This window comes from Thamnophis sirtalis, unplaced genomic scaffold (assembly GCF_051295495.1).
Source record: "Thamnophis sirtalis isolate CommonGarterSnake01/CBP01778 unplaced genomic scaffold, rThaSir2_p1.2 scaffold_9, whole genome shotgun sequence".
Classification (NCBI taxonomy): domain Eukaryota; kingdom Metazoa; phylum Chordata; class Lepidosauria; order Squamata; family Natricidae; genus Thamnophis; species Thamnophis sirtalis.
The window spans coordinates 74,899,541-74,921,940 of NW_028261389.1; the positions used below are offsets into that span (position 1 = coordinate 74,899,541).

The 22,400-nt window shown below is 46.1% G+C and overlaps 1 protein-coding gene across 1 annotated transcript; it reads right to left on the reverse strand.

Moving 5' to 3' along the window:
- Window positions 1-1,559: 1,559 nt before the first annotated feature.
- Window positions 1,560-21,841, reverse strand: LOC148044203 (N-acyl-phosphatidylethanolamine-hydrolyzing phospholipase D-like). Its single transcript, XM_087722286.1, has 5 exons — window positions 21,579-21,841; window positions 12,664-12,955; window positions 9,421-10,067; window positions 6,223-6,337; window positions 1,560-3,135 (listed from the first exon to the last, which is right to left on the reverse strand). The coding sequence occupies exons 1-5, from the start codon at window positions 21,761-21,763 to the stop codon at window positions 3,007-3,009; spliced, it is 1,368 nt and encodes a 455-aa protein (XP_087578412.1). The 5' UTR covers window positions 21,764-21,841; the 3' UTR covers window positions 1,560-3,006.
- Window positions 21,842-22,400: the final 559 nt, after the last annotated feature.

A 22,400-nucleotide genomic window follows, 5' to 3' on the forward strand; every position in this document is an offset into this window, starting at 1 on the left:
GATATAGGGTCCTCTTCCTGAGCAGGGGGTTGGACTAGATATCCCTGCAATTGTTTTTCATGTGTTTTTAGCCTCCAATATTTTCCGTTGCTCTTCCTTGCATCATTTGCAAAGAGTAAACCAGAACATGGTACCCTAATCTGGTTCCACCACAAAACCGTGTTCGACTAAAGCGCGCTCGACGAAACCACGTAGCTGATGTCATCACAGGGCGACAACAGCGCGGAGAGTCCCCTTTGGGGGAAAAGGGCAGCAAATAAATATAATAATAATATGAGACAGAAGCACGCTGTAAACGCTAAACCTAAAATTAACCCCTAAACCTAACCCCCCTAAACCTAATCCTAAACCTAACCCTTAACCTAACCCTAACCCTTAACCTAACCCTAAACCTAACCCTAAACCTAACCCTTACCTTAACTTGAATTGGCTTGCTTTCAAAGCGCTATTTAAAGCGCCCTTCTTTCTCCGCGCTCGCTGTTGTCGCCCTGTTGATGACGTCAGCGACGCGGTTTAATCGGGCGCGCTTTAGTCGAGCGCGGTTTTGTCATGCCACGCCCTAATCCTACTTCCATTCCATTCCATTTATTGAATTTATAGGCCACCCAATCCCGGAGGACTCCGGGCGGTTTACAGAAATAAGGAATATTAAGAAGGGATTAAAACAATAAGACACATCAAAATTAAAAGAACACAACATGCACCCAGTCTAAGCGGGGCTGGACCTCAATCAAGAGGTCAACAGCCCCAGGCCTGCCGGAAAAGCCAGGTTTTAATAGCTTTACGGAAGGCCATGAGAGTGGGTAGGGTCTGGATCTCTGGGGGTAGCTCATTCCATAGGGCCGGAGCGGCAACAGAGAAGGCCCTACTCTGAGGCGTCGCCAGCCGGCATTGTCCAGCTGATGGCACCTGGGGAAGGCCCATCCTGTGCGATCTTATTGGTCTCAGGGAGGTATGCGGTATACTTCAACACCTTCACCTCTCTTATCACCCAGCCGTTAGAAGAAGAAAAAAATCTTAATTCTTATCTTGGACGCGTACAGCCGAAGGGGAAAGGCAAGCTCGAGAAATATTGTGGTATTTCACACCCAAACGAAACCAGACCGATCACTTGTATTTCAAACAGAGACACTGCCCCGTGTTTCTGGTTTCCCCGTTGACGTTACTTGTCGGGAGGTTGCAAAAGAGGATCACATGACCCCGGGAGACCACGACCGTCGTAAATATGAACCAGTTGCCAAGGGACTGAATTTTGATTGGTGACCATGGGGGACACTGGAAGTGTCATAAGAGTAAAGGGTCAAAAGTCCCATTTTTCAGAGCTGTCGTAACTTCAGTCACGAAACAAATTGTTCTACTCCCTGTAGTGGCTTCAAACTTGTATTTTCTCTATAGCAAACACTCTCTGAGGTGACTTGGCCTGAAAAAAAATAACCAAGATCAGGATAAATTGGCCCCACCATTTTTTTCTTCCCCAACGGAGGATTAAAAACTCTGAACTCTGTTTCTAGTCCTTAAGTACCATCCCAAACTATTTATGAACGACGACAACATGTTAAGAACATTTTGGGGCAAGAATTTATTGGCAAAGTAGCAGGTTCACACAAGGATATTTGGTCATGTTTTTAATGCAGAGCAAATGCATTGTCAGTGGTTTCAGCTTCGTAAGGAATCTGTACATTATGTTCTTAAAAATTACTGGTTTTGGAAGTCACAATCGCCTTAAGGAAAGAAGCACAAACAAAATGGAGCGGAGTAAAGGTTTTTGGGAGCAACCGATGCTTTCATACGTTTGCCAATCGCATTCTCAAACAACAGAAGGCTTTGGAGGACGATAACAAACAGTTCACAAATGCACACACACACGTTTTGGCCAGCAGCACAATCAACGTTAGGGGTTTTTCATATTCGAAACTCTCGAAAAGGCACGTTTCAAGGGATCATTTCAAATCGAAGCTTCGGTAAAATCTGGGTTTTCCTTAAAATGTGCTTTTGGCAGCAACTCGTGTCGGAAGACTCATTTCAAATCCTACAATTCGGCAGCTTCGAAGGCACCAGGCACCACCCTCCGGTGAGAACTTTGCCCCAAGTCCTTTGCCCATTAAGGCTGCAGGGTTCAAAACAGAGATTCCACCCCAGTTACTACCGTACACGGGTCGTACGCGGAACTTTTAAAAATACTGTCACGTGGGTATTCATATTTTAAAAACCAGCCATGCCGTAGAAATGCGTGTCCAAAGAAAAGATTGCGGCAAATTCTAAATGCCCTTTTAATCTAGGCTTCGTGTCATGTTAAACACGCATATAAAAATGCTGGCTCCTGAGTGTTTTCATCTTCACAGCTCACCCAAAACTCAGATTTCAGCAAGGATTTTGGCATGCCAGGAAAAGTTTTCAATTCGTGTATAAATCCAGCACCCGGTTATGAATACAGAAGGGTCGTTTTCGGGTAGCCTTGTGTTTTTTATCCCAGCATCTTCACACATCTACCTTATTTAATGAGTGGGAGAGGATGGAAGGATTCTATAATTCTCATCATCACCACACGTACCTGTATCAGGTAGTCTCATCAGCACTGATCTGCATATAGTCAGTTTGCATATTAGTGGTCAGACTAAAATTTTACATTCATTTTTGCATGCAACCAGGCTCTGTCAAGTGCTGAACACATGCTGTTAAAGTGTGTCTGGATGGGAATAAATTCTTAGCAGTTATTTTATACCGTTCCGGAGCAAATGAACAATTGTAGAAAGGTTCATTTCATAGAAGAATCCCTGTTTAAAGTTATTTGCGGCTCTGTTAATGCTCTCTACGGTTAATTCGTTCATCAAAAAAATCATGTTACGAAGTCGGTATGCAAGGTTTTTTTTAAAGAATTCGTTACAATTAAACACGCCTGAAGTCTTCAAAAGCCTATTTAATTTTCGTCTTACAAATAAAAATATTCACTCTTAGTTTCCACACCCCCCCAACTCAGTTATGGTTAATAAGAAGTTTTGTCTGCTTCTATTCAATTCCGTCATCGTTAATCTGTAAATCTCGTGATTCTCCGTGGTTCAAAACAAAGAAATCTTCCGTTTGCACGCCGTTTCTTTCAAGAGCTTCCTTCAGTTTGACAGGTGGGTCTAAGTAGTACTGGGAAGAAAAACAGGAAATGCCAGATTAGACATAAATTAAGTTCTGCGTTGGGTACAGGAGCTATGAACTTGAAATCAAATTAAATGCCTGCGGAGATTCTCAGTCATCAGAATCGTGGTGCTTTTTCAAGAGGCAACTGGGCGTCGTTCTGATTTTTCTTTGAAGATGTCTCGCTTCTTATCCAAGCAGCTTCTTCAGCTCGCACTGGATGGTGCATTTATGAAGGCGCTTCGCTTCTTATCCCAGAAGCTTCTTCAGTTCCGATTTTGGACAGAACGTCTCACAGAACCGAAAAAGCTTTTTAGATGAGAAGCAAAATGCCTTCAACAAAAAATAAAGAAAGCCCAGTCGCCTTTTTTTGACAAAAGCAACTTTGGGATTGAAATCAAGTTGGGATTTATTTTCCCTGTGAAATAAAATCTGTGGCCGCTTTTTAATGTACGGTTTACGGTTTATTAGGATTTGTATGCCGCCCACTCCCTAGAGACTCTGGGCGGCTTACAGATAAAAATGGGGGGGGGGGCATATAAAAATTAAAAAGAACAGACATTAAAATTGCACAACATTCATACAGCTTAGAATGGGGCTGGATAAATCAACAGCCCCAGGCCTGCCGGAACAGCCAGGTCTTAACTGCTTTGCGGAAGGCCGGAAGGGTAGTAAGGGTCCGGATCTCCACGGGGAGATTGTTCCATAGGGCCGGAGCAGCTACAGAGAAGGCCCTCCCCCAGGGAGTCGCCAGCCGACATTGACCGGCAGATGGAATCCGGAGGAGGCCTAATCTGTGTGATCTTATTGGTCTCTGGGAGGTAAATGGCGGGAGGCGGTCTCTCAGGTAGCCAGGTCCTAAACCACGTAGGACTTTAAAAGTAACGACTAGCACCTTGAAACGTGTCTGGAGACCAATGGGAAGCCAGTGCAGCTCGCGGAAGATAGGTGTAACGTGGGTGTACCTAGGCACCCCCACTATCACTCGCGCGGTACTGCCCTACGATGTAACGGATTCCTTGTATTTCTGTGGTCATTGGTACAGTATTGTAAATCGGATGACCACAGTAGCAGCAGCTTGCTGTCCTTGGCAGATCTTAAAAACCCTAAGCGGGATAAGATCTCTTTAATCCATGAAGGGAAACCTACCAAGAATTCTCAAACTTTGGGTTAGATTGGAACATGAAAAAATAGCCCCAGGAGAAAAGCCAAAGATATCACTTCAAAACCTTTCACTTAGGTCACACTTGGAATCCTGCATTCAGTTTTGGTCGCCACAATGTAGAAAAGATGTGGAGACTCTAGAAAGAGTGCAGAGAAGAGCAACAAAGTTGATTAGGGGGCTGGAGGCTAAAACATATGAAGAACGGTTGAGTATCTGTGTCTCTCTTTCTCTTTCTCTCTCCGTGAGTGTGTTCCAGCATAACTCTGGAATGCCTCAAGTAATTTCAACCAAAGTTGGTATCAGAGGTGGGAACCTACGTGGTCGGACCGGGTCGGACGAGTAGGTAGTAACTCGGCTGGCCATGCCCCTGAACCGGTTCTATCGGCGGCATCAGAGGCGCCGATAGATTGTTTTTTTATTCTGCGCATGTGCAGAAGCATTTTTATAGTATTGTGCATGCACATGAAGCGCATGTGTGTTCGCAGCCCATCCCTGAGTGAACCGGCAGTAGCAGAAGCTGGAACCCACCCCTGCTTGATACACAGATGACTTACTCTCTGGAGAAAAATATTGTGTGGGTAAGACACCCCTAACACTTCAGGGTGTGTGTTCTGTTAAGATACAGCCTGTTGTGCTTTCAAATGGCTTCTACTGTACTGCCGTAAAATGGATTCTATTGTACAGTGCAGTGGGGTTGCCATGGTAACGGCTTCACAGTACTCCACAAGGGGGTTCCGTCTGGTAAGGGGGATAATCTAACATTAGAAATTACCTTTGGTCCGGACATTTTCCCCCTATAAATAAATAAATACCCAGGCAACGCCGGATTATCGTCTAATAATCTAGAAAGTTGGAACTGTACGTTGTAATTATTGCTGAGTTCATCGTGAGCGTGGTTGTCTAGAGGCTTAGTTTTTGTACATACTCATTTACATAAAATGAATGAGCAACAAATAGAAATTGTCAGGATTAAAAACGGGGAAGGCCGTTTGTCGGGAACAAAAGCTGAATTCATGGGGACTGTGTGTGCCATTGTAGACATCTGGCGTTTGCTGGACTTCTTGCCTTATTCCTTTCTCCCTGGACTAATTACGGTATTCCTTTGCTTCCTGGACTCATTGATTTATTCCCTTTTCCCGCTGGATTTTTTGCCTTGAAGCCATTGTGCTGGACTACTTGCAGCCAGAGACTGCTGAAGGTGTGTCTGTGGGTGAGCACTTTGCATATTAACATATTAGCAATAGCAATAGCAGTAGACTTATATACCGCTTCATAGGGCTTTCAGCCCTCTCTAAGCGGTTTACAGAGAGTCAGCATATTGCCCCCAACAATCTGGGTCCTCATTTTACCCACCTCGGAAGGATGGAAGGCTGAGTCAACCCTGAGCCGGTGAGATTTGAACCGCTGAACTGCTGATCTAGCAGTAGCCTGCAGTGCTGCATTTAACCACTGCGCCACCTTGGCTCTGTATATTAAAATATACAACAGTCACAATTTCCGAGGGGCTGGATATTTCGAAAGCCCCCCGGCCTGCTGGAGCAGCCAGGACTTAACGGCTTTGCGGAAGGCCGGGAGGGTAGTGAGGATCCGGATCTCCACGGGGAGATCGTTCCAGAGGGCTGGAGCTGCAAGAGAGAAGGCTCTCCCCCGGGGAGTCGCCAGCCGACACTGGCTGGCAGATGGGATCCGGAGAAGGCCTAACCTGTGTGATATAATCGGTCTATGGGAGGTAATCGGCAGGAGGCGGTCTCTCAGGTACCTCTCTTGTTTGTGTACACATGCACGTTGGTTTATTGATGTGTGCGCTCGCGCCTGCCCACTCGATCAATAGAAGGTTTTAACCTCCGATGTCCCTACCGCCCACCTGGAATCCCGAAACGCCCACTAGTGGGCGGTAGGGACCAGATTGACGACCCATGAGTTATACGCACCTCATTGGCTAAAGCAAAAGTTCCCCAATGAATCCCGATGGACTTCTTGGCTCGTACATCAATGTGGATTTTCACTGCTTCTTCAGGGTCCACATGCTGGTATTTCATAAACCACCTACATCCCCCCCAAAAATAAAAGAAAAATACATAATTTCCTTGAAGGTTACCTTGACGATTTTGTTTTCCTTATTGTATTTTTTTTTACAAAATTGGTGCTTTAATTGCAACTTTTATTTTCTGGCCAATTTAAATCTCCTAGGTGTCCTTTTTCATGTTATATTTCTATAGGTTTTCCTGGCTACACCCACGCAGTTAAGAATAGTTGCTTATTTTCTCATGAGAAGGAAGGGAGGGAGTGTACTTGGAGAGAGGAGTGGTAGAGGGGGAGGGGAAGTAGGGTAGAGGGGAATGTTGGAGGAAAGATGGAAAGTTGGAGGGGGGCGAAAGAAAGGGTGTATGGAGGGTCGAAGAGGTACATTGGGTTTCTATTTTGGGGGGTATTGTTGACAAGAGGAATGGCTGTGTTTATTGTTTAATGTTATATGGCCCCGGTTATGCACAGTATATATGTGACTGTACGAAAATGAAAATGGAAAATAAAAAACACATTTACTCTAATAAAAAAAAATAAAAAAATATATAAAATAAGAATAGTTGCCTATTCATTTGTTAAGATGCCTGTCAGCTAAAGGTAAATTTTTGCAAAACACCCCATAAATTACACCCACTTCCTTTCTCTTGTCTTGAAGAAAGAGATAAGGAAAGGTGGGTGGAAGGGAGAAAAAGAGAAGGAGAGAGGGTAGGAAGGGGAAGAGAGAGGGTAAGAGTAGGAGAGAGGTAAGGGAAGAAAGAAGGGGAAGGAGAGGAGGAAGGAAGTAGAGAAGGAAGGGAGAGAGAAAAGAAAGAAAATAAGGTGGTGTCATAACAGACGCTAGGGATGGTAAACAATACAATCCAAACTGTACCCTATAATCTCTTAAATGGAATAACAATAGTATAAGATTGGCAAAGAAAAAGAATAACCATGTGAATGTATACCTAGAATTATATGTAAGAGAATAAATGATAGCAATAGCAGTTAGACTTATATACCGCTTCATAGGGCTTTCAGCCCTCTCTAAGCGGTTTACAGAGTCAGCATATCGCCCCCAACAACAGTCTGGGTCCTCATTTTACCCACCTCGGAAGGATGGAAGGCTGAGTCAACCTTGAGCCGGTGAGATTTGAACTTTTGAACTGCTGAACTGCAGTCAGCTGAAGTGGCCTGCAGTACTGCACTCTAACCACTGCGCCACCTCAGCTCGCTCGATAGTAAGAATATATAGCACATCATAGATAAACAATATTTGGTTACAAATAGCTAAGTATAAATAAATATAGAATTGTATATAAAAATGGATAACGAATAAAGGAGACCATGAATGTAAGATAGAAAGGTATAGAAAACACTAACTGCAAAGAAACCGATTCGGAACTGCTGTATGATATATGATGGAACTTATTGTTCCTATGTTGTCTTAAATCATGTGTTTGTTTTTGTTGGTGTGTTTATGTGTATAAAATAAAAACTTTAAAAAAAAAAAGAATAGTTGCCTATTCATGTGTTAAGATGCCTCTCAGCTAAATGTAAATTTTTGCAAAACACCCCATAAATTACACCCACTTCCTTTCTCTCGTCTTGCTGTTACCACTCCCTTGTTCGTCGTTAAGTAGCCTTACCCTCCTGCCTCTCTTTCTAATTCAGCCTTTCTCAACTCGGCATCCGAGGTGGCGCAGTGGTTAAATGCAGCACTGCAGGCTACTTCAGCTGACTGCAGTTCTGCAGTTCGGCTGTTCAAATCTCACCGGCTCAGGGTTGACTCAGCCTTCCATCCTTCCGAGGTGGGTAAAATGAGGACCCGGATTGTTGTTGGGGGCCGATATGCTGACTCTGTAAACCCGCTTAGAGAGGGCTGAAAGCCCTATGAAGCAGTATATAAGTCTAACTGCTATTGCTATTGCTATCCTCAAAATGGGTTTGGGACTGTTTGAGCCTAGAATTCGGCAATTTCAATCAAGTCTACAGGAGAAAGCTGCTTTCAAAGGAGATAGAGTTATTTCTTCAAAATACAAAAGACGTCTTGGAGAAAGGTTTTAAGAAGATTATGGAAAAAATGGAAAATACCATATGGGGGATAAGGAGTAAAGACCAAGATGCCCAGAAAAGGGAGGAGTCAATAGAAGAAATTAAGAAAGAAGAAGACAAAGAGGAGATAACAATGAAAATAACAGTGATTGATGAGTCGAGGACTTCATGCGTCTAAAAACATTATTAGGCTCAGAGTCCAAAAAGTGCTTTTTCAGGAGGCAACTGGACTTTGTTTTTTCTTTGAAGACGTTATGCTTCTCTTCCAAGAAGCTTCTTCAGCTCTGACTGGATGATGAAAAATGGAAGGATTTATACTCTGCCGAATATAATTCCCCTTCCAAATCCTTCCATTCCCTGCTACTCAGGTGGGTTCCACCACAAAACCGCGCTCGACTAAACCGTGCCCGACTAAATCGCGTCGCTGACGTCATCAACAGGGTGACAACAGCGCGGAGACAGAAGCACGCTCTAAACCCTAAACCTAAAATTAACCCCTAAACCTAACGCCCCTAAACCTAATCCTAAACCTAACCCTTAACCTAACCCTAACCCTAACCCTAATCCTAACGCTAACCCTTAACCTAACCCTAAAGCTAACCCTAAACCTAAACCCTTACCTTAAGTTGAATCGGCTTGCTTTCAAAGCGCTATTTAAAGCGCCCTTCTTTCTCCGCGCTCGCTGTTGTCGCCCTGTTGATGATGTCAGCAACGCGGTTTAATCGGGCGCGGTTTAATCGGGCGCGGTTTAATCGGGCGCGGTTTTGACGGGTCACGACTCAGGTGACTGAGGAGACACATAAATCTCCAAATGGCCTCAACAACTCCCTAAAAATTTGCAAATGACCAGCTGTCTGCAAGGAATATAAATTCCTTCCATTCCCCACCATCCAGTCAGAGCTAAAGAAGCTTTTTGGATGAGAAGTGAAATGTCCCCAAAGAAAAAGAAAACGAGAGAAGTCCAGTTGCCTCCTGAAAAAGCACCTTTGGGACAACTGTGACCTGGAGGACCGAGAATCTCTACCGACTTTCAGTAGGCTGATATGTCGACCTCCACACTTCAGCTATCGCACCTTGGTTCGTAGGCTCCGATGGGAATGGCTGCAAGATCAAACGGCCCAAACCGTTTCCCTATTTCCTCAAAGGCAACGCAATAGCCGGTATCTCCAGCGAAAAAGAACCGGTTCCCGGGACCCAGAACCGACCAGCTTCCCCAGAGAACTTTGTTTTCGTCCAGGGCGGTCCGTTTGCACCAATGTTGAGCAGGAGTGAAAACAAAGGTGACGGCGTCGCGATTAGGAATGCAGTTTTCTCCCCACCAGTCCAGCTCGATGACGTTCTCGCAGCCGTATTTCTGCATCCAGTCTAAAAGGCCCAGCGGCACGAACCACCTCAACTCGCTGCCAAAACGGGCGTTTAAACTCATGACGGTGGGATAATCCAGGTGGTCGTAATGGTTGTGGCTGATCAATACCGCGTCTATTTTGGGCAGTTCGCTGACGGTGCACGGGGGACCTCGGAAACGCTTAGGGCCCAGAAACTGCACTGGGGAAGCCCGCTGGCTGAAGATGGGGTCGGTAATAAACGTGACGTCATCCATTTCTACCAACACCGAGGCATGTCCAAGCCAAGTTACGCGTATACCATCTCCAGTCTTTCCAAACAATTCAGGGTTTTGGACAAAATAAGGTGTCAACACTGGGAGGTTTGTGTCAAGGATCTAGCAACAGAAAAACAGAAAAGGCAAAGTCAGAAAACGTGTCCTATTTCCAAAGGACAAATATTATACGTCTTCAATCAATCAGAATAAAGCTGGAAGGGACCTTGGAGGTCTTCTAGTCCAACCCCTTGCTCAAGCAGGAGACATTATACCAGGACTGTCAAACTCCTGGCCCTCATGCATCACATGCTGGCTATGCCCCCACCCAACTTAGCGACCGGGGCGGCGTGGGAGAGTCCAGATACGTCACGTGATGCTACTGTGATGACGTGAGTTTGACGCCCCTGCCCTATACCATTTCAGATAGGTGGTTGTCCAGTCTTTTCTTAAAAGCCTCCAGTGACCTACAACTTCTGAAGGCAAGCTTTCCCACTGGTTAATTGTTCTCCCTGCTAGGAAGTCTCTCCTTAATTTCAGGTTGCTTCTCTCCTTGATTGGTTTCTGTTCTGACCCCCTCCTCCGTCCAGTAACGAATGCCGAGACAAGCTTAACTGGAATGTACTTTAATTAGCATGACCAGAATCTCGGTGGCTGAAAGCCAAGCAAACAAACAGATAAGGACCTTGGCAGCAACTCAGACAAACCTTGGCAGCAATCCAGCCTGCCAAGTTCGTTACAACAGTTCTCTTTAGTCAATGCGTTGACTTCTGCAAGAGGCCCGTGTGCACCAGCAGTCTTTTTTATAGTCTGGAGAGGAGCCTAATGACCACCAGCTGAGCACAATTACCTCCTGTAATTGCGTAATTGTTCCTGACACCTAGTAGCTCTTCGATGGCGTGCATCCAGGAACAACTCACTGCTGGTTTCCGGCTCACTCTCCCTTGTCTCCTCCCCACCGGTCCAAGGCTCAGGCACCACCTGGTGGCCAATCAGTCTCTCTGCACCCTGCTCGAAGTCGGAACCCTGTCCAGGGTCCTCCACATCCTCCAGAGCTGACTCATAGGGCCTCTCGCTGTCGGAGTCTGGTGGCAGCTCCAACGGCTCCTGCTGGGCCACAACAGGTTTCCATCCATGGTTTCTTGCCTTGCCTTCTGGTGCTTTGGAAAATAGGTTGACCCCCCCGCCTCTTCTTTGTGGCAGCTCCTCAAATAATGGAATACTGCTATCATGTCCCGCCCTAGTCCTTCTTTTCTCCAGACTAGCCAAATCCAAATCCTGCGCCTCTTCTTCATATGTTTTAGTCTCCAGGCCTTTAATCATCTTAGTTGCTCTTCTCTGCACTTTTTCCAAAGCCTCAACAGGTGGCGCAGTGGTTAAATGCAGCACTGCAGGCTACTGCTAGATCAGCAGGTCAGCGGTTCAAATCTCACCGGCTCAGGGTTGACTCAGCCTTCCATCCTTCCGAGGTGGGTAAAATGAGGACCCAGATTGTTGGGGGCAATATGCTGACTCTCTGTAAACCGCTTAGAGAGGCCTGAAAGGCCTATGAAGCGGTATATAAGTCTACTGCTATTGCTATTGCTATTTTTTTTTTGTACAGTGGTGACCAAAACTGGATGCAGTATTCCAGGTATGGTCTTAGTAAGGATTTATAGAAACGGTACTAAACAGAAATGTTGTGTTTGTAAGTCAAGGACTACCAGTAGTCCCCTGAAGTATTTTAGCAAGCAAAACAACGTAACATAAATTAAATCAAAAGTTCTCAGTCGGGTTAGACTTTACTGGAAACCCTTCGAGGAGATTCAGAAGCAAACAACGAATAAGTTAATCCTTTAATAATTTTACTCTGACTAAGGGAAACGGTGGCTTAGTGACTAAGACGCTGAGCTTATCAATCAGAAAGGTCAGCAGTTCGAATCCCTAGCGCCCGCATAACGGAGTGAGCTCCCGTGACTTGTCCCAGCTTCTGCCAACCTAGCAGTTCGAAAGCACATAAAAAATGCAAGTAGAAAAATAGGGACCCCCTTTGGTGGGAGAGGAACAGCGTTCCGTGCGCCTTCGGCGTTTAGTCATGGCGGCCACATGATCACGGAGACGTCTTCGGACAGCGCTGGCTCTTTGGCTTTGAAACAGAGATGAGCACCGCCCCCTAGAGTCGCGATGACTAGCACCTATGTGCAAGGGGATCCTTACCTGACTTGGTAGTAACTCAGGTGCAAAGTGTGAATCAGTGTACTTATAGCTTGAATGTAAGACCAGCAACAGATGTTCCAAAGCTGGAAACATTCACAAATGGACCACCACCACAACAACAACAATTTGTGAGGAAATGTGGACATTGCTGTATTTATGTGCACCAACAAAACACTGTGGAAAAACATCTGAATTAATTTAGGAGGGAAGGAAGGAAACAGACAGCAGGGAAAAATACAAATAAGATTAGGTTAAAGTAAGGTAAAATACCAGAATATCAAAGAGGAGAAATATAAACCAAATATCTATTGGGACGACATTATAAATTATTTAGGAAAAAGGATATTTGCAAAGTACATCGACACATGAGGCTGCATTAGGCTTGCCACATTCACACTTAAATAGCTTTGTCTGCGTCACACGTGAAATCATTTTTAGGTGTGCTGTTATGTTTGATAATTAAAGTATAAGCCATCATCAGTTTTCTGAAAACTGAAGCACAATCAACCGTGAATGCGCTGACCTGTTTGGAACATGGGACTTGGCTGTTGTCTTTTTCCGTGAAAATCCACTTCAAGACATTTCGGAAGGTTACTCGTTTCCAGGTTGGCCAAGGATTCATGAATCTGCCATCTTTATCTTTCTCGGACTTCGTTACATCTTCCTCCAGTCGGTAATCCAACCGGAAGCTTTTCCTAGACGCCCTGGAAGAATTGCTCCCACGGGAACCTTGATTGGAATTCTGACGTTTCCTGACTTCGTCTTTCAAGTGGGAATTGCAAGGCTGCTCTTCGTCCATTTCATTTGGTGACGAACTAGGGAGGGAAGCAAGAAAAAAAAAATTACCGTATTTTTGGGAGTATAAGATGCATTCCCCCGCCCCCCGCTAAAAGCCCTACATGGCTTAGGACCCGGATATCTGCGAGACCGTCTTCTGCCGCATACTTCCCAATGACCGATAAGATCGCACAGGGAGGGCCTTCTCCGGGTGCCGTCAGCCAGACAATGTCGACTGGCAACTACCCGGGGGAGGGCCTTCTCTGTAGCCGCTCCGACCCTCTGGAATAAACTGCCCCCAGAGATCCGGACCCTACCCACGCTCATGGCCTTCCCGTAAGGCTCTTAAGACCTGGCTATTCCAGCAGGCCACGGGCTGTTGAACTCACGATTGAGTTCCAGCCCCGATCAGACTGGGTGTATGTTGTGGTCTTTTTAATCAATGTTTTTTGTGTTTTTAACTTCTATTTTTAAATGTATTGTTGTAAGCTGCCCGGAGTCCTTCGGGATTGGGCGGCCTATAAATTTATTAAACATCAACATCAAAAGAGGGTGAAAATTTGGGTTCGTCTTATACACTGAATGTAGTCCTGCCCACCCGCCGGTCCCCACCCTTTGGCCCCTGCCTCCCAGCAATTTGCCACCTTGCAGCAAACAGCCTGTTTCGGTTTCAGCTTTAGCACAGCTTGATTAGCACAAGCAGCTGATTGTTGGTTGGATCGCCCTCCCAACCATCAGCTGTTTCAGGCTGCAGGGATTGCCATTGCCTATTGCCACCTCTGCGATCCACATTTTTGGCCTCTGCATGCCCCATTTTCCACCTATTTCGATCCCTGCCACCTGGAATGGGCAGAAAATGCGGTGTGCGGAGGCTGAAAATGGGATGCGGAGGTCGAAAATGGGACGCTTTGAGGTGGCAGTAACCTATGGCAATCTCTGTAACCTGAAACAGCTGATCGTCAGGAGGCCGATCCAACTGATAATTAGCTGCTTGTGCTAATCAGGCTGTGCTGAAATTAAAACAAGCTGTTTTTGGCGTGTGAATTATTTATTTTTATTATTATTATCATTATTATTATTATACAATTGTATCACAGCGGCCAGTTGTTTCGCCGGATTTGGCATTGGTTACTAGTCGGGCCCCACCCAGGGGCCTAGGACGTCGTAACGTATTTTCGTAATATGCGTGCAGATCCAAGCAGTGCGGCTTTTTGCATTTGACTGATGATGATTTTGTCAATTTTTAACTGTTTTAAATGTAATTCCAGTGCTTTTGGAATAGCACCCAGTGTGCTGAATACCACTGGAATTACCACTGCTGGTTTGTGCCATAGTCGTTGAATTTCGATTTTTAAGTCCTGGTATTTTGCGATTTTTTCATGTTCCTTCTCGGTGACCCTGCTATCACCTGGTATTGCGATGTCTATGATTGTGACGCGATCGTCACTCGATCACAATCCAGACTCATATTTATGACGGCTGCGAGTCACGCGGTGCCCTTCTGAGACCTCCTGACAAGCAAAGTCAGTGGGGGAAGCCAGATTCACTTAACAACCACGTTATTAACTCAACCAGTCCAGCGATTCACTTAACAACGGTGGCAAGAAAGGTTGTAAAATGGGGCAAAACTCACTTAACAAATGTTTCACTTGGCAACATAAATTTGGGGCTCAATTGTGGTCGTTAAGTCGAGGACTTCCAGTATCTAGATATACAGTAAACACCCAAAAGATAGGTACATTGTAAGCACGCACTTTAAGAGACATGTTAGTGTAGGAAGTTAACACCCATTCTTCTAGGAAAATGAGATATTTTAGGAAATATTAAAAGGGCAGAATATTTCCCCTAAAAGGGGAGGCAAAAACTCAACCCCCCTCACCTTTGTCAAGACCTGGGCCAGTCTATTCTACATAACAAAGATCTGCCTCCTTCAGACAGAGCCATAGTAGGAATTACCCAAAGCCTTTTCATTCCATCATCACCCAGCAAGAGTCAACCAAGCCTGGGACTCAAAGGACGGTTCCACCACAAAACCGTGTTCGACTAAAGCGCGCTCGACGAAACCGTGTAGCTGACGTCATCACAGCGCGACCCTTAACCTAACCCTAAACCTAACCCTTAACCTAACGCTAAACCTAATCCTAACCCTTAACCTAACCCTAAACCTAACCCTAACCCTTAACCTAACCCTAAACCTAACCCTTACCTTAACTTGAGTCGGCTTGCTTTCAAAGCGCTATTTAAAGCGCCCTTTTTTCTCCACGGTTGCTGTTGTCGCCCTGCTGATGACGTCAGCGACGCGGTTTAATCGGGCGCGCTTTAGTGGAGCGCGGTTTTGTCATGCCACGCAAAGGACAACCTACAAAGTTACCTCTGCATCAGAGGTGGGTTCCTACCGGTTCGGCTGAGTAGATAGCAATTCAGCTGGCCACGCCCTCGAACTGGTTCTATTGGCGCTGCCGTAGATGGTGCCATCTTATTCTTTTATACTACTGCGCATGTACCACAAAGCGCGTCCCTGAGCGAACTGGCAGGAACAGAAGCTGGAACCCACCCCCTGCCCTGCCTGGCCCCATGGGACTTGTCAGACTCCCAATTCAGAACACAAGCTCAAATTCAAAGCCCAACAGAGGGCATAAAACCCAGGAACCTCGGTTCCACCACAAAAGCGCGGTAGACAAAAGCGCGTATGTGATGTCATCACAGCGCGACGAAAAAGATCAAAAAATGTAAAAATAAAGCGAAAACCTTACCCTAACCCCCCCAAACCTAACCCTAAACCTAACCCTTAACCTAACCCTAAACCTAACCCTAACCCTTAACCTAATGAAAAACCTAACACTAACCCTTAACCTAACGCTAACGCTCTAAACCTAACCCTAACCCTTAACCTAACCCTAACCCTAACCCTAACCCTTACCTTTATGTGAATCGGCTTGCTGTAATTTAATTTTTATTTCAATTTTTCGATCTTTTTCGTCGCGCTGTGATGACGTCACATACGCGCTTTCGTCGACCGCGCTTTTGTGGAACGCGGTTTTGACGGGTCACGGGAACCTCAGATTCTCTTCCCTTTTTTGCCCAGGATCTCAAGCCATGTGATCCTGTCCACCATTAAACCATCTTTCCAAGCAACTTCCATGAATCCAGTGACTTTTCCCACCCCCACTTGAAACTGAACCCAGATGGGCATTTCTTCCAACATTAGAACCGAGTATTGGATTTGCAGACTAGAAACCCCAAATCTCCCCCAAAACTGACCACAGGATCCCAGGCCTAAATTTTCGGACGCGAGAAAAAAAAATAACACTTTCGAAAGCTATCAAGAGTGCGATCTGGGTGCGACCGATAAATTACCCCACGGTGCCTTTCCACATTTCCTGGTTCAAAGTCATTTACCTTTAGAAGGGAGTAATTCGTCATCGTAACTTTAAAAACTTTAAAAGTTACTAAAGTTAAAAGAGTTTGCCAAAAGTTACTTGGGTGTTTAAATCGGTGTCCCCTTTACGCACCCAGCCAGCTGCTAATCTAAAACAATTTTTAAAAAAAATTAACCGAAAGCGTTCGTTCATAGGAATTTGGACCCGTCTTCCTTGGCAGAAAATATTAGAAAAATTGACCTACCCCCAAGGGTGTCTGAAGAAGCGAGTTATAGTTCACGCCAGTTTTCAAAAACGCCTTATCAGTCTGAGAAGCTGGCAGACTGGTTATTAACGTGAGTCTTCACCCACAACATCTTGGACTTAAATAGTTAAATCTCACTCAACTGGAAGCTGAGGAATGTTGTTACTACTAGTAGTTAATTAAGATCTTAGCAAAGTATCCATTTCCTTTTATTACAGAGCAATTTGCACCTAGTCTTTCTACCCGAAAGGGTTGAACCAAAGGAAGGGAAGATCGGGATGTTTCCATAGAAGTTTGCACATTTTCCTTCTCTTGGCTTCTTCCCCAATTGTGTGTGTATGCGCGTGTGTGTGTGCAATCATGTGGTCATTTTTTATCCCGCACTTTAAACCCTGCAGGCAGGAATCTCCGAAGTGTTGGCAGCCTCTCTGAGGTCATGGCGTAAGGCCAAATGCGTTCAGGGCGAACTTTTTAACAGCCTGAGAAATTTCACAACCCTGGAGAATCACGATTTTCAATCCCTAGTAAAAAAGGCTTGATTTAAATCAACCCGATTTAAATCGTAATTTTAAAAGAGCAGCTGTCATCTCTGTCCCGTCTTCCTGAGCCGCTACAGACCCACCGAAAACTCCCAATATTGCAGAATAGACAGCCTCACATGCTGGAGAACTGAGCTCCATTTCACGCGGAATAAACTAAACTATTAATTGTATCTTAAAGAGAAAATTATCTTTAGGTAGATTTTTACTCCAATAGTGTTTTATCAAAATAAATTTAATAATTTTTTAAAAATCCGATTTAATTGGGGGAAAAAAACAATTTGAATTTTTAAAAATCTCATTTTTTAATTTCTTTTTTATAAAAAAACATCGATTTTTATCCACCGTGCTTCACACTTATGACCATTGAATCATCCCCATGGCCACGTGATTGACATTCGGATGTTTGGACAACCGATTCACATTTATGACAGCTGCAGTGTCCCCGGGCTCATGCCATACCCTTTGGACACCTTCCGACAGAGAAGTCAGATTCACTTAACGACCGTGTGACCAATTTAAGAACTGCATTCACTGAACCACTATTAGGGAGGTCATACAACGAGGCAAAACTCCTTGAACAAACTGTCTCACTTAGCCACAGAGGTTTTGGCCTCAACTGTGGTCGTAAACTGAGGATTACTGTACACCTATCCTACTGGATAGATTAAATATCAGGAGCAATTGTCATTCTCATATATATATATATATATACACATATTTAAAGTTACAACCCCCCGTATGCCCAAATATGGGAGGAAGTTCACTATGTCCATTCTCTGTCTATCGGCTCCCTTTATTTATTTATCAGCACAAATACAACACACACAGAGAGAGAGAGAGAGAGAGAGAGAGAGAGAGAGAGAGAGAGAAAGAGAGAGAGAGAGAGAGAGAGGGAGAGAGAGAGAGAGAGAGTGTGTGAGTGTCACAACCCCTGGTATGCCCAAATATGGGAGGAAGTTTACTGCTTCTATTCTCTGTCTATCGGCTCGTCACAAGAGACCATCCAGACAGAAACCCAATATTTTTACTGTTGCCTTTGTTACATTTGTGTTGTATTTGTGCTGATAAATAAATAAAGGGAGACTAGTATAGATCTATTTCAAGCTATTTAGCTCTCATCAGCTAGCCATACCCTTACTGGGATTGGAACCTGCGCTGTATTGCATCTTAGGCAGATGTGTTAACCACTAAGCCACAAGGTCCTTCTCCTTATCAGCTGAGCCAGGGAAATAGGTATGTATTTAGAGTCACAGGATGCTCTATATATTTCTGTTGAGTTGGGTCTTATTTTCATGATTTCTCCCGACGGCTAAGTTTACTTTAGGAAAAAAAACTGCAGAAAATACCTGGCTGTTAGCAATTCTCTTAAGTTATATTGGCTTTCTAATGCAAAATGTAGAATAAGGCAGCAGCTTCTGCACAGAATACAAATTTGGCAGCCGAGAGGATTATGTAACACTCTTCAGGAAAGCTTAACACAGCACATTTCCATGTGAATGATGGAGAATGCCGGAGCGATAGCAACTGAATTGAATTGCCAGCCTTTTCATTCCTGGATTCGATCCTATTCACCGGCTAAAAACAAGACAGTCCTTGGGAAAAAGAATGGAAAAAAAAACCAACAACAGAAAGGCCTGCTAATATCTCAATTAAGCACCATTTTCCGTGCAGTATCTAACATCTCCAAATGTCTGTCATTCCAAAATGATTATTTAGCAATCTGGAGTCCTAATTTCCCCCCCGAAAGCGATTGCAAACTGTACTGTTATCTTCTAAAATTGCTGCAGTTCAAAGAAGTGAACTCAAATTTCATTTCTAGCTTTGCGGAAGACACAAATTATGCACTCCCTGTGGGACAAAGCAAAGGAACACAACAATTCCGCAATCTTCATAATCCGCACCCTCCAATTTCTGCTTCTTTTCTCCGAAATTTAATTCTGTATGAGCTAAATGCAGGAAACTACCAACCTCCCGTTGATAAGGAATCCATAATAATTAATATTTTCCCCCTCCCACACATATATCATAGAAAGATTCCCTATTTCCTAAGAAGCGTAAAAGCCATCTGTAGCAAACTTTTTTTAAAAATTGTCTAACTTTCAGGAGAGGGACGTGGCGGCTCAGTGGGTAAGACGCTGAGCTTGTTGATCAGAAAGGTCGGCAGTTCGGTGGTTCGAATCCCTAACGCCATGTAACGGAGGGAGCTCCCGTTGCTTGTCCCGGCTTCTGCCAACCTAGCAGTTCGAAAGCATGTAAAAAAATGCAAGTAGAAAAATAGGGACCACCTTTGGTGGGAAGGGAACTGCGTTCCGTGCGCCTTCGGCGTTGAGTCATGCCGGCCACATGACCACGGAGACGTCTTCGGACAGCGCTGGCTCTTGGGCTTTGAAACGGAGATGAGCACCGCCCCCTAGAGTCGGGAACGACTAGCACATATGTGCAAGGAGAACCTTTACCTTACTGTGTTTTATCGTGCCTTATTTCCTGGACCTTCAACACAGGTTTTATTACCAAACTAGGTAACATCATCAGTGTTAGAAGGGAAGGGGGTTAGTGGAAAGGAGGAGGACTGTGGTGCTCTCTGAGTTTGCTTATTTTCTTGCAGACGTTTCATTACCAAACTAGGTAACACCATCAGTGCTACACTTTTTCCATTTCCAATTCACTCGCTCCCTCTCCAGCACCCAAGCCCACGTGAGGCCGGTTCCCGAGTGGCTCTCTCTAAAGGCGGCCGCGGGGGGCCGGGGGGGGAAGCAGGATTGCATCTGGCGCACATCTAGGGAAACCACTCGCATTCAGGAGCCGAGTTCGATACCTGCTTCTGAGCCCCGTTAGGCCAATCCCTCCCAACCCCACGGCTTCCCATGCCCGAAGGGGCTCCTCGGAGGCTGGGGTGCCCAGCAAGTCCCCGGGGACCGACCAGCTCTGCTGAATGACGGATTGAATGGGAAGCTGCGGGGTGCAGGAAAAGCCCCATTTTATGAGTGGTTAGGAACAAGAGGTAGATGGCGGAAGGTCACTGCTATGTACGAATTAAATACAAAGATAATTCATCATTATATATATCATCAATATATATATAATATAATCAACCTACCAATATAATCCACAGAGGTATAAATAATCCAACGTAAAGATAAATTTAGCTATGTTATTAGTTATATTATCAGTTACGTTTAGTTACATTATTACTGTCCTTACCAGTATACCAGTATATCTATCTATCTTGCTTCTGTAAATGATTTATGTAAGTTTTTATGAAAATAATGATAATAATAATAATGGTGATCATCACAATAATCACAAAAATCATAATACTAATATTAATAATACTAATAAGACTAATACTAATAATATTAATAATATTAATAATACTAATACTAATTTCCGGCAGAAGAAATGGAAAGCTGCAGCTCTGCAGAGATCTCCTTACAAGGCTTCCCTTGATAGGATCCGAATGAATCTCCCCGGATCTCCCCTTCCCAAGCGATCTATTCCTAGTGCCCGGCGATCTTTCACCTCTCCCGGCTGGGCTGCAGAGATCGCTTGACCAGGATTCCCCTTGATGGGATCCAGTGGAATCCCTCCGGATCCAGTGGATCTCCCCTCCCCAAGCGATTCACTCCACCTGCCTGGCGATCTGCCGCCTGGGCTGCAGAGATCGCTTGGCATGGATTCCCTTCATGGGATCGGGAGGGATCTCTCCGGATCTCCCCCCCCCCCAAAACGCCATCCACTCTTAATGCTCGGAGATCTCCCACCTCTCCCGGCTGGGCTGCGGAGATCGCTTGGCATGGCTTCCCTTCCTGGGATCGGGAGGGATCTCTCCGGATCTCCCCCCCCCCAAGCCATTCACTCTTAATGCTCGGAGATCTCCCACCTCTCCCGGCTGGGCTGCAGAGATCGCTTGGCATGGATTCCCTTCATGGGATCGGGAGGGATCTCTCCGGATCTCACCCCCCCTCCAAAAAAGCCATCCACTCTTAATGCTCGGAGATCTCCCACCTCTCCCGGCGTGGCTGCAGAAGCCGCTGGGCAAGGCTTCCCTAGATGGGATCGGGAGGAATCCCTACGGATCTCCCCCCCCCTCGAGCGATCCTCTCCCAGTGCCCGCCGATCTCTCATGCCACCCACGGCAGAGGAAATCGAAAGCTGCAGCTCTGCAGAGATCGCCTTGCAAGGCTTCCCTTGATAGGATCCGAATGAATCTCCCCGGATCTCCCCTTCCCAAGCGATCTATTCCTAGTGCCCGGCGATCTTTCACCTCTCCCGGCTGGGCTGCAGAGGGATCGCTTGGCATGGCTTCCCCTTGATGGGATCCGGTGGATCGCTCCGAATCGCCCCCCTCCCCGAGCGATCCACTCCGAGTGCCGGCCGATCCTTTCCCGTCTGGGCTGCAGAGACCGCTGGGCAAGGCTTCCCTTCATGGGATCCGGTGGGATCTCCCCGGATCTCCCCTCCCGATCTGCCCTCCCCCTTCCCGGAGGCCGCTCACTTTTGCCGGCTGGGCTCCCGCAGGGCTGCCGTCTCTTCCTCCTCCTCCTCCGACTCCATGAGCGGCCTCTGGCGCTTCTCCCTGCCCGGCCAAGCGCCGCCGCTGAGCCGCCTCCGCCCCGCGGTCCCCTCGCCCGCCGCAGCCCCGGGCAGCGAGGAGGGAGCCTGCCAAGGCCGATTCCCCATGCAGCGTCCGAGAGCGGCCCGGAACAGCTTGACTCCTTCGTTCCTTGGCCGGTTCTCCCTCCGCTCCTTCCAGCCCTCGGCTGCCCTCTCTCGGGAAGGGGACGCCGGCTTAGGCCCAGCCTCCTGCCCGGGAAACCTTCCCCCTTCCCCGGGAAATCCCCGCATCAGCTCTTGGGATGTCTGCACGTCTGAAGGGGTTACACGTGTCGCAGGCGTGAGAAAAGGGGCTTCCAGCAAATACAGCAAATACCCCAACTTAGGACTACGATTCACCCAATTTGGTTAAGGCAGGCGTTGGTTAAGTGAGCTTGGCCCCATTTTGCGACCTCTCTTGCCTCCGTCGTTAAGCGCGTCGCCGCCGTCGATAAGTTAGCCAGCGGTAGTTCAGCGAATCTGACTTCCCGCCACCGAGTTCACTCGTCAGAAGCCGTCATCAATACGAGCGTCGGGAGTTTGACCACAGGGAGGCCGCAACGGTCGTTAAGTGTGAAAAATGGTGGCGGGTCGCTTTTCTTCCAGTGCCGCGGTAACTTCGAGCGGTCGCTGAACGAACCGTGGTTAAGTCGAGGACAACCTGCCGTAAGCGATCTATTCAGACGGATCGTTTCTCCCCTGGCATCGTATAAGAGGTTGATTG

Excerpts from the sequence above, each read along its gene's own strand:
- LOC148044203 (XM_087722286.1), bottom strand. The coding sequence starts at position 21,763 with ATGGGGAATCGGCCTTGGCAGGCTCCCTCCTCGCTGCCCGGGGCTGCG. Across the intron at positions 10,068-12,663 it reads AAGTCCCATGTTCCAAACAG|ATCCTTGACACAAACCTCCC; the intron begins GTCAGCGCATTC and ends TTCTGTTGCTAG. Across the intron at positions 3,136-6,222 it reads CTTTTGCTTTAGCCAATGAG|TACTACTTAGACCCACCTGT; the intron begins GTGCGTATAACT and ends TTTTCTTCCCAG.